Source organism: Mandrillus leucophaeus, unplaced genomic scaffold, assembly GCF_000951045.1.
Source record: "Mandrillus leucophaeus isolate KB7577 unplaced genomic scaffold, Mleu.le_1.0 Scaffold97, whole genome shotgun sequence".
Lineage (NCBI taxonomy): Eukaryota > Metazoa > Chordata > Mammalia > Primates > Cercopithecidae > Mandrillus > Mandrillus leucophaeus.
In genome coordinates, this window is record NW_012110585.1 from 557517 (window position 1) to 572711 (window position 15195).

Here is a 15195-nt window from a genome sequence, read left to right on the forward strand (position 1 = left end):
ATGTTTCAAGAGAGACCACACAGTGAAGTCATGTCAGTTCCTCTGGTTAGTGATGTGGCCATCTCTGTGGATAGAAACGAACTCCACTCATGACACTGTCACTACCTATCTACTGAGAAGCAGCTCAGGAGGAGAATTAAGAGTGAGCACAAGACCAGGCGCACAAGACCAGGCACAGTGGCTCACACCTGTAATCCCAGCACTTTGGGAGGCCAAGGCAGGTGGATCACTTGAAGTCAGGAGTTCGAGATCAGCCTGGGCAACATGGCGAAACCCCATCTCTACTAAAATACAAAAATTAGCCATGCGTGGTGGCATGCCTATAATCCTAGCTACTTGGGAGGCTGAGGCAGGCAAATAACTTGAACCCAGGAGGTGGAGGTTGCAGTAAGGCAAGGTACCACCACTGCCCTCTAGCCTGAGCAACAGAGATTCTGTCTAAAAAAAAAAAAAAAAAGAGTGAAGGGAGCAAAAGCCCAAGAATAGATTTAACCTCTGCTCCCCAGCAGCCCCACAGAAGAAGGGGTGAATTTAGCAAGTAGTGGGTTAAAATTCAAATTGGCATGAGTGATAACTTTCAAACAAAGACATCAGCTGGGCGTGGTCGCTCATGCCTGTAATCCTAACACTTTGGGAGGCTGAGGCAGGTGGATCATTTGAGCCCAGGAGTTTAAGACAAGCCTGGGAAACACGGTGAAAACCCATCTCTACAAAAATATAAAAATTAGCAGGGCATGGTGGCATGCACCGGTAGTCCCAGATACTCAGGAGGCTGGGGTGAGAGGATCACCTGAGTCTGGCAAGAGGAGTCTGTGGTGAGATGGCACCACTGCACTCCAGCCTGGGCAGCAGAGTGAGACTCTGTCTCAAAACAAAACAACACACAAAAAACAAAGACACGGCCCACTTTCTTGGGGAAATTTTCTTTTGATTAGTCTCACCTGGGGCCAGACCATTAGACACTGAAACCACATAAATCTGTCTTATTTCTTAGTCGCCTGTCACCCTTAATTCCACCCGGGCTCAGGCCTCTTCTCCTAATTTGAGGTTTCTTTGTGAAACGCTTGTCTGCACTAACCAGATGATTCTCTTTCAACTGACCTGGTCACCCAAAAGTCGTTAAGTCATTTAAAACTGGGTTTGCATCTGTGAAAAAGCAAAAGGCAGAAAGCAAGTTGGTTCTTTCTCATCTTAATTGTTTCCCCAGCTCTGCTGTTCTTGTTAATGTTGGCCAGGCTGGTCTCGAACTCCTTACCCCAAGTGATCCACCTGCCTTGGCCTCCCTAAGTGCTGGGATTATAGGCGTGAGCCACCATGCCTGACCAAATAGCCATTAAGTCTTAAGCATGACATTTAAACTAAGAGTCCACCTTTCTTTCCTGAAGTATTTTTGTTTCCTAACCAGCAGTACTTGTTGATCCTCATCTTATAATTCTGCCTTATACTGCGACAGGGGTGACCCAGAGACTCTGTGAGATCCATCATTCTCAGTAAGTGTGACTTTGCGGGTATAAAATCTTGCCTTGACAGCAACAGGAAGGAAGTATCCAGGCCTTGCCATACCTGCCTGGGGAGGAGGGTTGGGCATCCACTTAAACTCCTCCAAAGAAGAACTGTTCTGTGCATGAAATGAGCATGGAGAGCCTTTGTCCTGCAGGACATTCCAGCAAGAGGTTTCTCAGGAACACGAATGGGAGTTTACAAAGGTCAGTATCTCAAAAAGACAGATGAACTACTGCCAAACATTCAACACAGGACTCCAAGAAGCCAAGTCATTCTTAACATCTATTTTTTTTCCTCCAGGTCAGAATCAGTTTTGCAAAATAGGGCGATAAACAGAACAACAGGCAAAAGAGAAAATCATTCCCTGTTCTTCCATAATGGCCTAAGGAAGCCGACAATCTGTCTCTCTCACACCACGTAAGTGGAAAGGAACAGAGTCCCATATGAAGCAACCCCTTTTTCTAGAGGTTTAAGCATAGGTAACGCACAGAATGAAGCTGATCATTAGAAATAGGATCTATTTCACAAAGGGACCCATGTGAAGAAATCAAGTTGACCTTGTATGTTGCCTGAAGACCTTCCACGTTTTTCTATTTTGGAAAACTGACATCAGCCTGCCATAATTACCAGTGTGTACTGGAATTGGTGCCGGATCAACTGTTGGCTGCATTCTCACTGACACTCTGATTTGCCAACACCCTGACCTACTAGGTTGGAAGACTCTGGGGTTCCTGGCACTATCCCCAGGGGAGGTACAGAGTTCCAGAAGTAAAAGTCAGCATATGTTCCCAAGCCTGCTCTCTTATCTTCTCACAGGGAGATTCCAAAGATAATGTCGGTAATGCTTGAGAAATGAAAATGCTTCCCCAAATGAAAATATATTCTAGCTTATTTTAAATAATATAAATGCTGTTCTTTTTCTGTGTTCTCTTAAGATAATTTTATTTTCTAGATTTTTTTTTTTTTTTTTTTTGAGACAGGGCCTTCCTCTGCTGCTCAGGCGGGAGTACAGTGGCACAGTCACAGCTCACTGCAAGCTCCGCTTCCTGGGCTCAAGCCATCCTCCCACCTCAGCCCCCAGAGAAGCTGGGATGACAGATGTGTGCCACCATGCCTGGCTAATTTTCGTATCTTTTTTGGTGGAGACTGGGTTTCACCATGTTGCCCAGGTTGGTCTCGAACTCCTGGGCTCAAGCGGTCCGCCCGCCTTGGCCTCCCAAAGTGCTATGATTACAGGCAAGAGCCACTAACTCCAGCCCTTCTTTTAAATTCTTTTTTCTCCTCTAACTTGTTTATTTTTTAAGAGCTGAAATCTTGAACCTCCAATTCCCACCGAGCTTGACTTATATGTAATCTAAGGGTTTTATCATAACAAACTGGGCCGAAAAAACTCTGATCTCAACCCAGATGCTAATTAAAACCCTACCTGAGTCATGTTGCTACGGTTACTGGGATTTCTCTAAGCCCTGAGATTCTTAAAGGAGTACATTTTAGTTACTTCTCCAAGGCTTAGGGTGGAGTTCCTGGGATTGAGCCATGCTAGTTCCTATAGGGTGTGGGTGTCATTGTGCAATCAAGAGCCCGGGTGGCTTTTGCCTACATCATAACTAACCTTTGCATTGGATTCCACTGTTTGTCTCATTAGAGGCTTTCAATAGCAGGGTGTTATCGAAGTACTATTATCATCTCATTTTAGAGAAGAGACTCCAGACTCTCAGTTTAGAGACCGACTGACTCTTCTAGAGTAGAGACTGGAGACTCAGTCACAGCGAGTGGCTTATGCAAGGTCACTCTATTTGTAAGTGAGAGAGAGGGAATAGGAACTTGGTCTAGTGCCAATATCTGTGCTTTCCACTAATTTACCCAGGACTGAGGCAGGCAGATACAATTTAGATGTTTTACTCTCATGCTCTGCTCAATTTCCATGCTCCTTGATGTCCTATAGGTTCAGGAGGAGCGTAGACTTAGGATTCTTGCGGGTATGGCAGGAACCTTAGGCTGGTTACTCTAGCTCTCCATCTCTGCTTTGTCATCTGTAAATTGGGGCTGGCAATTCCTACCTCTTAGGGCTGTTCTGAGGATGAAATGAGTTGTTATGTCTAACTCTTTTAAATCCATGCCTGGCCCATAGTGAGTGCCGTATAAACGGAAGCTCATCTTAGCTGCTGAATCCCTCATTCATTCGGGGAGTTCACGCGGCTGCCAAAGAGTCTGCAATCACCTCAGGATCTGGAAGACGTCTGTTCTGCATGGTGGGCGGCCAATGCAATTCCAGAACAAAGTAGTGGTCATGAGAAAAAAACCCACGTTAGATCCCATCAGTGCCTGAGACGCCTTGATGTTCAAAGTCAAGTGTCCTAACTGCTTCTCTCTGTGGTCAATTTCCTTGTTTCTGACATCAGCCCAGAGGCACATCAGCTGAAACAGAACCACTGGAAATGACATGACTCAAGCAAGTCTGTTCAGAAAGGCTGTAATTTTTTGAAAAACAGTAGGTTTCTCCTTTTCCTAACAGGAATCAGTTTTGTTCTAATCGAAAGAAATTTTTTTCCCCCAGCATTTAAGTCCCATCCACAGCTCAATAGCTTAAAAAAAAAAAAGACCATTTATTTTTCTTGAGCCTTTAAAAGGCACTTTAAACTGGTAGGAGATAGCAGGGAAGCAGTAGAGAAAACTGAGTTTCAGCATGCTAACACGAAACTACATTTTTTTTCTTTAAAAACCCATGTCTGAGGGTTCCTAACCATGTGTAAAGCTTCCTATTTTCTGCTTTTGGCCCCAAGACCTAATCACCATTGTGGTAACAGTTTATTGGACACACATTTATTTGGCATTAACTGTTTGCTTCCCCAAATCTTTTTTTTTTTTTTTTTTTTTTTTTTGAGAAGGAGTCTCGCTCTGTCTCCCAGACTGGAGTGTAGTGGCGGGATCTCTGCTCACTGCAAGCTCTGCCTCCCAGGTTCACACCATTCTCCTGCCTCAGCCTCCTGAGTAGCTGGGACTACAGGCACCTGCCACCGCGCCCGGCTAATTTTCTTTGTATTTTAAGTAGAGACAGGGTTTCACCGTATTAGCCAGGATGGTCTCGATCTCCTGACCTTGTGATTCGCCCGCCTTGGCCTCCCAAAGTGCTGGGATTACAGGCGTGAGCCACTGTGCCCGGCCTTCCCTCCCCAAATCTTTAAAAAATATTTTTTAATATTTTTAAAATCTCCCTAAATCTTATAGTATAACCTCCTTTTGCCCTCTTTTGCATGTTTAAATTAAATGAAAATATTCAGGACTTCCTGGAAAAAAAGCCTACTGAAGACACTTCAGAGAACTGGGCAATAAAAAGAGGACCAGACTATAAAAATGCAGGCACCAAACAAATGGCAACAGCTTGGTGGCGCTTCTTGGAAAGATGGATTTCAAATCACCAATCCCAAGCAGGGTCCCACATGTAGGTTTGTTTGCTGGATACAAAGAGGCCACAACTCCTGCTCTCCTGCTCTCTGAGGGCTGCACTGGGACCCTGGGGGAAATTTATGTAAAGGCACAAGGGCCTTTGGGCAGATTCTGGGGCCCGGGTCTGAAAGCTTTCATGAGGGCAAAGGTTTCTGGAAGAGCCCTGTGCCCTGCAGAGAGAGTCCCAGGCAGACAGTGGTACTCACCTCGACTTTGGAGGCGGAGGAGGAGGTGAGAATGTCTCAATCCCACTTCTGTCCTTGGGGAACTCAAAGGCAAAAGAGGCCGATTTGCTCATCCCAGTCCCAACTTTGCTGTTCTGCCCAGAGGAGCCATCTGTGGCGTGGAGACGGTGCCAGGTCGTGGAGTTTGAATGGTCCGTGGGGCCATTTTTAGTCTCTCTTCCCCAGCTGTGACTCAGCAATTCCTGCTCCACCTCCTCTTCTTCCTCTATCCGGCACTGACGACTCCAGGTGCCTGCCTGGAACCTGGGCCGCCTCTGGTCCAAGGCTGAGGTCACAGGCTGGGGACACCTGGATGGGTCACTGAGAGTGACACCGTTGGTCCGGCAGGGAGGAACGGGGTCAGCAGGGCCTCGGGATGGAGGCTGGGGCCCAATGCCGCTGCTGCCAGAGCTCCCATCACTGAGGTCAGCCAGCGGTGACACCGGGGGCCCTCCGGCAGATGGTGACACCGGGGACCCTCCAGGGCTACTCTTGGACAACTTGGGGGGAATGGCGGGCCTCTCCTTGGGCTTGCTCTCCTTGGCACTGTGAGCATGGCTTTCCCTGGAGCTCAGCCCCTGCCTAGCCAAAGTCTCCTCTTCACCCACCTCGGAGTTCTGGCTCCCAGGCCCTGGCGGCCACTGCACCCCCACGGCAGAGTCAGGGCTGCTCAGGTAGATCGTCCGATGGTCCTCTTCCGGGTGGGCCGCCATGACGGTGATGGTGGCTGCCACCTGGGGAGTTGGGTCTGGGCTGTCCTGGCCCCAGCCAGATGCTGTTTTCTGGGCCCAGGCATTACCTGTCCATACCTGGCCCTGGCCTTGACCCTGGCCTTGGCCCTGCGCAGCTGCTGCGTGTTCTGTCTTGGCCTGTGGCTTGGAAGGCACCGGAGCTGCCTTCTTCCTCTTGGTACTCTCAGCATAGATGGGTTCAGGCTGTGTAGCCTCCCTGGGGTGGGCCGGGGGCTGGGGCTCCCCCGTCAGCCCAAGGCATCTGCTAGAGGCCACCCCTGGGCAGCCAAGGTCCTGCTGCTTCTCTGGGGCAGGTTCCTTCATGAGGGAGCAGTAATCACTCTCGAGATGGGGGACGAAGGGGTTGCTGGCGCCGCTGCCGCTGCCGCTGCCGCTGCCACAGGCGAGGCCGTCAGAAGAAGTGGCAGCCTCCGAGGTGAAGGACGCTTTCTTGGGGCCCAGGCAGGATGGGTGGGCAGTGGGGCCCTGGCTACAGCACTCCTTGGGGAAGCTCGGGCCCCGCTTCTCCTGCTCTGTGGGCCCTGCACACTTCCCCTGCTCCCAGCACGTGGGTGAGCCGTCCCTGCCACTATGCCTGCCCCGGGAGCCTGCAGCCTGGGAGGCAGCCTTGGCAACAGGGCTCCCAGGGCAGCAATCCAGGATGGAGCAGTACTCTCCGCCCTCGCTGTCCCCGGAGGGCGAGCACCTTTGATCATCCTCCGAGGGCAGGGATTCCCGCAGGGGCCCAGGACCCTGGTGACAGCCAGATGTGGTCCCAGCAAAGGCAGCCAGTTTCTGGCGGAAGCTCTCCTGGGCGGAGGGCCGGTCTTGGTAAGGAAATGAGGGTTTTTCTTTGTGCCCAGCCTTGTCGTCAGGGAAGCTCACTGGATGGAAAGCAATGTTCCTCTCGCCGCGGGGCTCAAGGTTGTGCAGGCCAACCATGGTGTAAGCTGGGGGACAGCGAGGGGAGTTGCCATCGGGGGAGGTAGAGGGACCAGCAGGCTTCTGTACACCTCGGAAGCTGCCCAGGTAGACAACGGGGGCATCCTCCTGCTTCGGGAGGGGAAGCTTGCCGGGCGCTCGTCTCCAGATGACCTACACACAAGCCCAACGCAAAAAGACTTATATTAGAACTTGTCATAGAAAAAAGAGAGAGAGGAAAAGTGAGAGGGAAGGGCAATGATACTGTAGATTGTCTTCTGTAGTGCAGTGCAGGGGCGCTGGGGCCGGGGACTCAGTGCACGCCCACCTTCTGATCTCCCCACCGCCCTGTGATCATTGCTGGGGCACCCGCTGAGCCATTTGTCTTCCCAGACACTGAGCTGTGCTTCCCACCCATGGATTGCAATGCTTTTGGCTTAAGCCTGTGAAGTAGGAAAAGAAAAATATAACTCTGAAAAAGGACACTTTACCTTCTTCCTCCCTTGCAACTTCTCTCACTGGGTGAGAGAAGTTGTTCCACAGGACTGGAAAATGGAGCTTGGGGTTTTGTTTAATTTTTGCTTTGAGTTTGTGAGTTTTTTGATAACCCAATCACAGCGCATGCCTGAAGAGAGCCAGGCGCGGTGGCTCACACCTGTAATCCCAGCACTATGGGAGGCTGAGGAGGGTAGATTGCTTGAGCCCAGGAGTTCAAGAAGAGCCTGGGCAATATGGCAAAATCCCATCTCTACAAAAAAAAATACAAAACCTTGCTGGGCGTGGTGGTGTGTGCCTGTAGTCCCAGCTACTTTGGAGGCTGAGGCGGAAGGATGGCTTGAGCCCAGGAGGCGGAGGTTGCAGTGACCCAAATCACCCCACCACATTCCAGCCTGGGCGACTGAGCCAGACTCTGTCTCAAAAAAAAAAAAAAGAAAAGAAAAAGAAACACATTGGGTGGGTGGGTGTGGGCAGAACAGGAGAGTGAAGGGTGGTTTCTGAACCGGATCAGGGTGACGGGTGGCTTCTGAATTGGATCTGGGCTTCCTCGCTTCTTTCTGTGTTTTGCTTCCAACTATGCCAGAGGTCCTCTTTCTCCCACCTATAGCAGTGACCTCAGTCTGAGCCTGTGCGAGTGGTTGGACTTGTTGGGCTATGAGACAAAGATGTGGACTGGTCAATATCACTCCTGAAGTCACCGTTTCCTCCTCCTTCTGATCTAAACTCCTCCCTTACCCCCACTTTTAGAAGCAGCCTCAAAGCAGGGCCTGCCTCTGGCTTCTTTCCCAGGTGGTTCTGAGCTTAAAGAGTCCCTGGCTCAGGTTGGTGAAGGCTGAAGGTATTGAGAATGGCCTGGAGAATGGGTGTAATCAGTTTAGGAAAAAACAGAGCAGCCCGGAAGGGGGCATCAAGTTCATCGCAACCAAAGGAAATGCCTTTCCTTAATGAAGCCTCCCCTGATTTAGAATTGACGTTAGCTTTCATATATACTCACACAGCCTGCCTGACCTACTCGCCATATTGGTCAAGAAAACTAGAACAGGCAGAGAGGTCAAACAGGTAGCAAGCAGTTCCTAGAACATGTCTTAGCCACATAGCTTCCTAAATGTGTCTAAAGACAGCAGATGCCAGCAGCCCTGGGTTATGTGCCCTCTGACTTTGTAAAGGTTACCTGTGGAATGAGCAGAATGGTTTGGCCTCTAGGGTGTAACTGTTTTTAGTGACCCTAGAAAAAAAACTGGTAAAATCCAAGCTTCAAAATTGGAAACAGGAGTACTGGCTGGGTATTAGATAATATTAAGGAATTACTGCTAATATTTCGAAGTGTGGAGCCAGGTATGATGGCTTACGCCTATAATCCCAGCACTATGGGAGGCTGAGGCAGATGGATTACTTGAGCCTAGGAGTTCGAGACCAGGAATTTAAGACCAGCCTGGGCAACATAGTAAGATCCGATCTCCACCAAAAAAAAAAAAAAGTAACCAAGCATGGTGGCATGCACCTCTAGTCTCAGCTTCCTAGGAGGCTGAGGCAGGAGAATCACTTGAGCCTGGGAGGCGGAGGTTGCAGTGAGCCAAGATCTCAATGCTGCACTCCAGCCTGAGCAACAGTGAGACTGTCTCAACAAAATAATAATAATAAAATAAAAATTAAAAACTAAAAAAACAGGCCAGGTGTGGCGGCTCACACCTGTAATCTCAACACTTTGGGAGTCCAAGGTGGGTGGATCACTTGAGGTCAGGAGTTAGACACCAGTCTAACCAACTAACCAACATGGTGAAACCTCGTCTCTACTAAAAATACAAAAATTAGTTGGGCATGGAGGTATGCGCCTATAGCCCCAGTTGCTTGGGAGGGTGAGGCAGGAGAATCGCTTGAACCCTAGAAGTGGAAGGTGCAGTGAGCTGAGATCACATCACTGCATTCCAACCTGGGTGACAGAAAAAAAAATTAGTGGTGCCTCACGTCTATAATCACAGCACTTTGGGAGGCCGAGGTGGGCAGATCACGAGGTCAAGAGATCGAGGCCAACATGGTGAAACTTATCTCTACTAAAAACACAAAAATTAGCAGGGCATGGTGGCAGGCGCCTGTAATCCCAGCTACTCAGGAGGCTGAGGCAGGAGAATCACTTGAACTAGGGAGTCGGAAGTTGCAGTGAGCAGAGATCGTGCCACTACACTCCAGCTTGGGTGACAGAGCAAGACTCCATCTCAAAAAAAAAAAAAAAAAAAAAAAAATTAAGTGTGATGATGGTATTGTGGTTATATTTTTCATAAAGACTTTATCTTTGAAAGGTATGTATTGAAATGATGTGATATCTGGGGTTTGCTTTAAAATCATAAGGAAGAGGGATCAGTGCGGGGGGGAGGTGAAATGAGATTGGTCATGAGTTGATGGTTGCCAAAGTTCATATTGAAGGGTATTGGGTGCATGCGATTCACTTTGCAATTACTACTACTTGTGTATATATTTAAAATGATCAATTAAGAAAATTTAAAACTTTTTTTAAAAAGCTTCAGTTTTTGTCTGCTCTACACAGTCTGCAAATCACAGGAGGAAATTCTGGGGGACTAGATTAGCCTAAAGGGACAGAGAGAAAGGAGAGCAGCTACAGCGAATCCCAGGCAAAAGCCATCTCAGGGCAAGCTGACAGGAAGCCATCCTGCAGGTTTCTTGCTGGAACAGCCCTCCCTGGCTGCCAGCCAGTCACCAAGCGTTCAAACAGGAGCAGCCCCTGTAAAAATACCACGAGTGTTAGTCAGCCTCACCTGCGAGACTTCGGCACTCAGGCTGGCCTCTGTCCACACATCAGAGGCCTCGGAGCTCATCATGGTGGGCTTCACGGCAATTGTGGGCTTGGAGTAAGGTGAGCTGTTCACACCTTCATCTTCCAGGCGGCAGTTCTCAGGCCTGGGAGGCAGGCGCGGTGGAGGGGGCAGGCTGCCGGCTCTGGGCTGGGGAGGGCCGGCCACCAGCTGGTGGTCGCTCCGCAGGCAGAAGCAGTTCTTGCAGGACCCGGGCTTCCAGATGTGCTCCACAAAGTCACTGCACGCAGACATTTTCAGGCTCTCGGGTTTCAGGCGGAGGGTCTGGTGCATCTTGTGCCGACAGGGTGCTGGTTCATCTTGCGCCCGGCTCTCTGGTGTGGTCTTGCGGGATTCAGAGGTGGGTCACAGAGTGGCTTCCTAGAAAGGCAGGACACTTTCCTGATTAGAGATTTGCCATGCCAGACAATGGGTGCACTATCGATTACAATCTCATTATTTGATCAGAGAGGAGAAGGAGGAGAAAAAGGTAAAGATTAGGATCCCGTTTATTTTGTGGCCCTTACCCATCTGTCACAAGGCTCTTAGACATTCTCTGGTGGTGTGGCCTTATCAGAAGCTGTAAAAACTAAACACAGCCTTGTTGCTTTAAAAGAGTACATAAAAGACATTTCAGTCCCCTAAAATCCTGGGTGAGGAGTCCCCTAACATCCTTGGAGGTTTGGGGCAGTTATGGGAAGAAATCACTTAGGGTTTAAGATGAGAAGCCGGTACCTCATCCATGTATTCCCTGCCACCGGGGGCCTAGAGTCTGGGACGCTGACCCAGAGAAACAAGAACTATCAAGTAGTACAACAAATAAAAAAAAATGGCTTTTGGAAAATAACCCACAATTTTTGAACAAGAACTGTGTGAGAGGGGAGGCAGGTCTAGGCCCTGAAATGTGCATTGTATTCCAGACTTCCAACCAGGTGGAGATAGGAAAGGTTGGGAAAGGGGAGAAGTGGGGTGCTGCCCTGTCCTCCAGACCCTGTGGAGAGGTCTGGCATCTTGAGAAATATCCCTTGCTTAATATATATTACTTGACCCTGTGCTGCTGAGGTCCACAATGCTGGGTGCTATAGGCCAAAGGAGCAAACCAATAGCAAGACAAACTCATGGTCAAAGGTGACTGGATAGATGATAAGAGAGAGAAGAGATTAACGAAGAGCTATTTCCCAGTGATGGCTCTGGAGAGAAGGCAATTGGCTTGCTCAAAGAGTTCATTGCTTCTGAGAGTAAAACTGCAAGTGACAGTTTACACCATGGTCCCTTGTAAATCCACCATTGAGAAGGAGCTCAAAGGGTTGCAGTCATTAACCGATTACCTTGAAATCATTCCATCAGGTAGCTGTTGTCCCCATTTTACAGGTGGGGAAACTATGACAAAAACAAGAACTTGCACCAGCCCATAGACACAGAGAGTTTGCCTGTTCTGGAAACAGAAGCCAACTTTGCAGGCGACTCCTCACTGCAGTGGTGATCTGCGCGTTGCTCCTGGCTCTTCTTAGCCTATTTAAAATGAACTGACTTCCCATAAGGAGAATGTTCAAGAGAAAAATCTTCCTTAAGAACATAAGTTAAACAGGTTCTCATTATATAGGGAGCATTTTGCCTTAGGGTTTGCTCTCCACTTTCCTCCCATAAGGATCTGCCTGAAGTTTGATAATCTCTAAACTGTCAACAGGACTAACCAAGTGGAATGAGCCTGGTAACCCCAAAATCATTCCAGAGTGTTTGCGGGAAGTGCTCTCTCTTATCTCCACGCTCACAGACAGAGGCGTTCATTCAACAAGTGCTGAAGCTATATGTGCCTCTTTCCCCTCCAAAGTGAAAAATGGGTTGGGGCCGGGCGTGGCGGCTCACGCCTGTAATCCCAGCACTTTGGGAGGCCAAGGTGGGTGGATCACCTGAGGTCAGGGGTTCGAGACCAGCCTGACCTACATGGAGAAACCCCATCTCTACTAAAAATGCTGGGCGTGGTGGTGCATGCCTGTAATCTCAGCTACTCGGGAGGTTGAGGCAGGAGAATCGAGGCAGGAGAATCGCTTGAACTCAGGAGGCAGAGGTCGCGGTGAGCCAAGATTGCGCCACTGCACTCCAACCTGGACAACAAGAGTGAAATCTCTTTCTCAAAAAAAAAAAAAAAAAAAAAAAAAAAAGATTGGAAGTGGTGGCTCACACCTATAATCCCACCACTTTGGGAGGCCGAGGCAGGAGGATCGCTTGAGCCCAGGAGTTTGAGACCAGCCTGGGCAACACAGAGATACCCTGTCTTTACAAAAATAATAATTATAAAAAAAATTATCCAGATGTTGGAGTGCATGCCTATGGTCCCAGTTACTTGGGAGACTGAAGTAGGAGGATTGCCTGAGCCCAGAAGGTCAAGGCTGCAGTGGGCCCTGATCACACCACTGTACTCTGGCCTGGGTGACAAGAGTGAGACCCTGTCTAAAAAACAAAACAAAACAAAAGTTAACAATAAAGCCCATTGCATCTTTACACTAAATAAATCATCTGAAATAAAAGAAAAGTATCTTTTAGCAATCATCGTTAGGGTCTCACAGGTCCTTTTCTTTAAGAAGACTGTTAGCTAGGTTCTTCTCCTCCTCCAAATACACCCAAGTAGCAGGTTCCTTCTTTGCCAAGTTCTCCAGAAGAGGTCACTGGGCTTCAACACGCTGAGGAAACAGCCAGGTTTTATAATCTCAGGCCACAGAGAACTATAGGCTGGTTGCTAAGTTTTGGGAGGGGGAAAAAGCAGAGGAAGTATTCTGGCCTTCAGGAACAGGCAGTAGGTTCCTTCCTGGGAAGCTGATGGGTGAAGACTGCCTACACCTTCTAGGCCACAGAAAGGACACTGTCCAGCCCACCTCTACTGCAGGCAGAGGCTCCCATGCCTGCTCCATGGGATGGAGGAAGACAGCTTGGAAACCAGCCCTGTGTGAGCTCTGCAAGTTCCCACAGCTCTTCCTGACACCGGGCTATCTGAGGAGGTGGGGGCCCAACCACTTCCTCAGGGGCTACCGCAGATTCACAAAGCAGCAGTTTTGCTTGGCGACATGTTGCCTTCTCAACAGGCAAGTAAGAACACAAACTTGTTATTGGGGAAGGGGCGACATTGGTACCACAGGCCCTACTTTCTAACATTCCTCAACCTTTGCACAGCCCTGGGAGTGTGGAAGGATCTGGATTGCTAGCATGGGGGAAGTTTCCTTGAGAATGTCTCACCAGTTTACGAGCACTCTTCGCTCTGAAATTTCAGAGCATCCTCAGCTCCGAAATTCTTGGATGTTTAGACACGCAACTTTCATCACACGACTGCCGGGGATGGACGCAAAGATTTTTAAAGGGAAGTCATTGAATAAGAAGAGAACAAACGAAGCCCTGGGCTTCCCACTGTCATTGACTCACTGCATCCTGTTAAAACTGGTTTCTCAGTCACAGCAAACAGAATTTACCATCGCATGCAGCCAAAAAAAAAAAAAAAAAAAAGGCTGTTTTCCCGTTGCACTTCTGTGCTTGCTTGGAATTATCTCCTATTTGTTTTAAGTAAAAGATGGTGAGAAACACAAGTGGCACGAAGCCTTGCCTCGCCTTGCCTGGTGCAGCAGTGCCAGCTCTCCACAGCATGGGGAAGGCACTTCCCAGCCCACATTCCTTACCTCTGAGGGGAGGCGGCCCCCAGAATTATGCAAATCCCCCCATTTCAGTAGGAGGCTGCAGTGTCAGATTAGAAAAAAGAGCTCAGCATTCTTTCTGATCCAAGTCATGAAAAAAATGTCTTTGGCTCTGCAAACTTCTGCACTAGATTTGTGGCTACAGTTTGCAAGACTGAAGCTGTCAGATACACTCCCACCCCATTTCAAAAAAGAATCTGAAGAATCAAGGTGGCCAGATCTGTAAGATTAAATATTTTGGCCCAAAATACCCCTTCAGACTTACATCAGAAGTTGCTTATGCCTTATCCTGAAGTGACAGAATTCCAGAAAACATTCACCGAAATTTTTTTTTCTACATTTACAGTGAAATGAATGCAACACCAGAAAAAGGAAAGAAATGTGTGTGGAAAGTGTCTGAACTTCAGCACACTCCACTGGCCAGGGCTGACCAGGCAGAAAGGAGAAAGTGACAACTTTACCACCCGCTAGCCCCCTGCCTCCCCACTCACACAGAGGGTAAATGATGATATTCACCCAACTTTTCCTTTTCTTTTTTCTTCCTCCAGTGCTGTGGAATCTAATCTCAGAGGGAGGAATGCGGTTTTGCACCCACTACAGTCGAAACCAACCAGACCTCAGGAGAGCAAAATAACTGTGGAATTCCCTAGGGCTTCCTGTCAAATTTCCTTCTCAGAAAGGGAAGGGGGAGAGAAGTTGTTCAGGATAGTTCAGGCCAGTGATCAGGAAAGCCTTCTGAACCTGACTCCGGACTGAATGCACGGCAAAACTCCTCGTCCCTAGACCATTGGGTTTTGCTGTCGGCTCTGCAAAACCATGTGCAGGGTGAGCTTACTTGAGAAAAACGCACACACCGTGAGCTGGCGCTCTCCGCTGCGAATGCCCGGCCGCCTCCATGCCCAGCAGAGGATTCTGCGTTCTAAGTGTGTGTGTCCCCGGATACCAGCAAAGGTTAAGAACGTGCTCACAGCATGCGTTTCAGAGGGCTCAGCCAGGGCTTGGGGGAAAGGGCATCATCTCGTTGCCTCTGGAGCCCCGCTGCTGCATACCTGGGAGCTACCCTGGACCCCCAAACCATCCCCCCGGGTCCTGGTCCCAGCAGCCAGGCGGCCTTCCGTCTCCGCCCCTTGACAATACTCTATCGGTGGAAAGCAGTCCTCAAAGCGCTTCAGTCTCCCGCCGCAAACAGAGCAGCGAGACCAGAGAAACCATCCTAACAGTCGGTCCTCCCTCCTGGAACTCGTAGGAAAGTTTCCCCGTTTTAAAGAGCGCGATTCTCGAATGGATCGAAAACACCCTCCAGCTCCTCGGTCCTCCCGGCCGGGCGCCTCCCTGCACCTCGGGCACCACCCCGGGTTCACGCGGCCCCGGCGCTACCTACTCC

At 49.2% G+C, this 15195-nt stretch overlaps 1 protein-coding gene across 1 annotated transcript in view; it reads right to left on the reverse strand.

The window, feature by feature from the left end:
• The window catches only part of LOC105532562 (tyrosine-protein kinase SgK223), a 117773-nt gene that overhangs the window by 50125 nt on the left and 52453 nt on the right, over positions 1-15195 (reverse strand). Inside the window, exons 2-3 of the mRNA XM_011970728.1 lie at positions 10096-10512; positions 5157-7000 (exon numbers count right to left, since the gene is read on the reverse strand). Of these exons, the coding sequence (XP_011826118.1) occupies positions 5157-7000; positions 10096-10425 (2174 nt within the window). The 5' untranslated portion in view covers positions 10426-10512. The remainder of the gene's footprint in view (positions 1-5156; positions 7001-10095; positions 10513-15195) is intronic.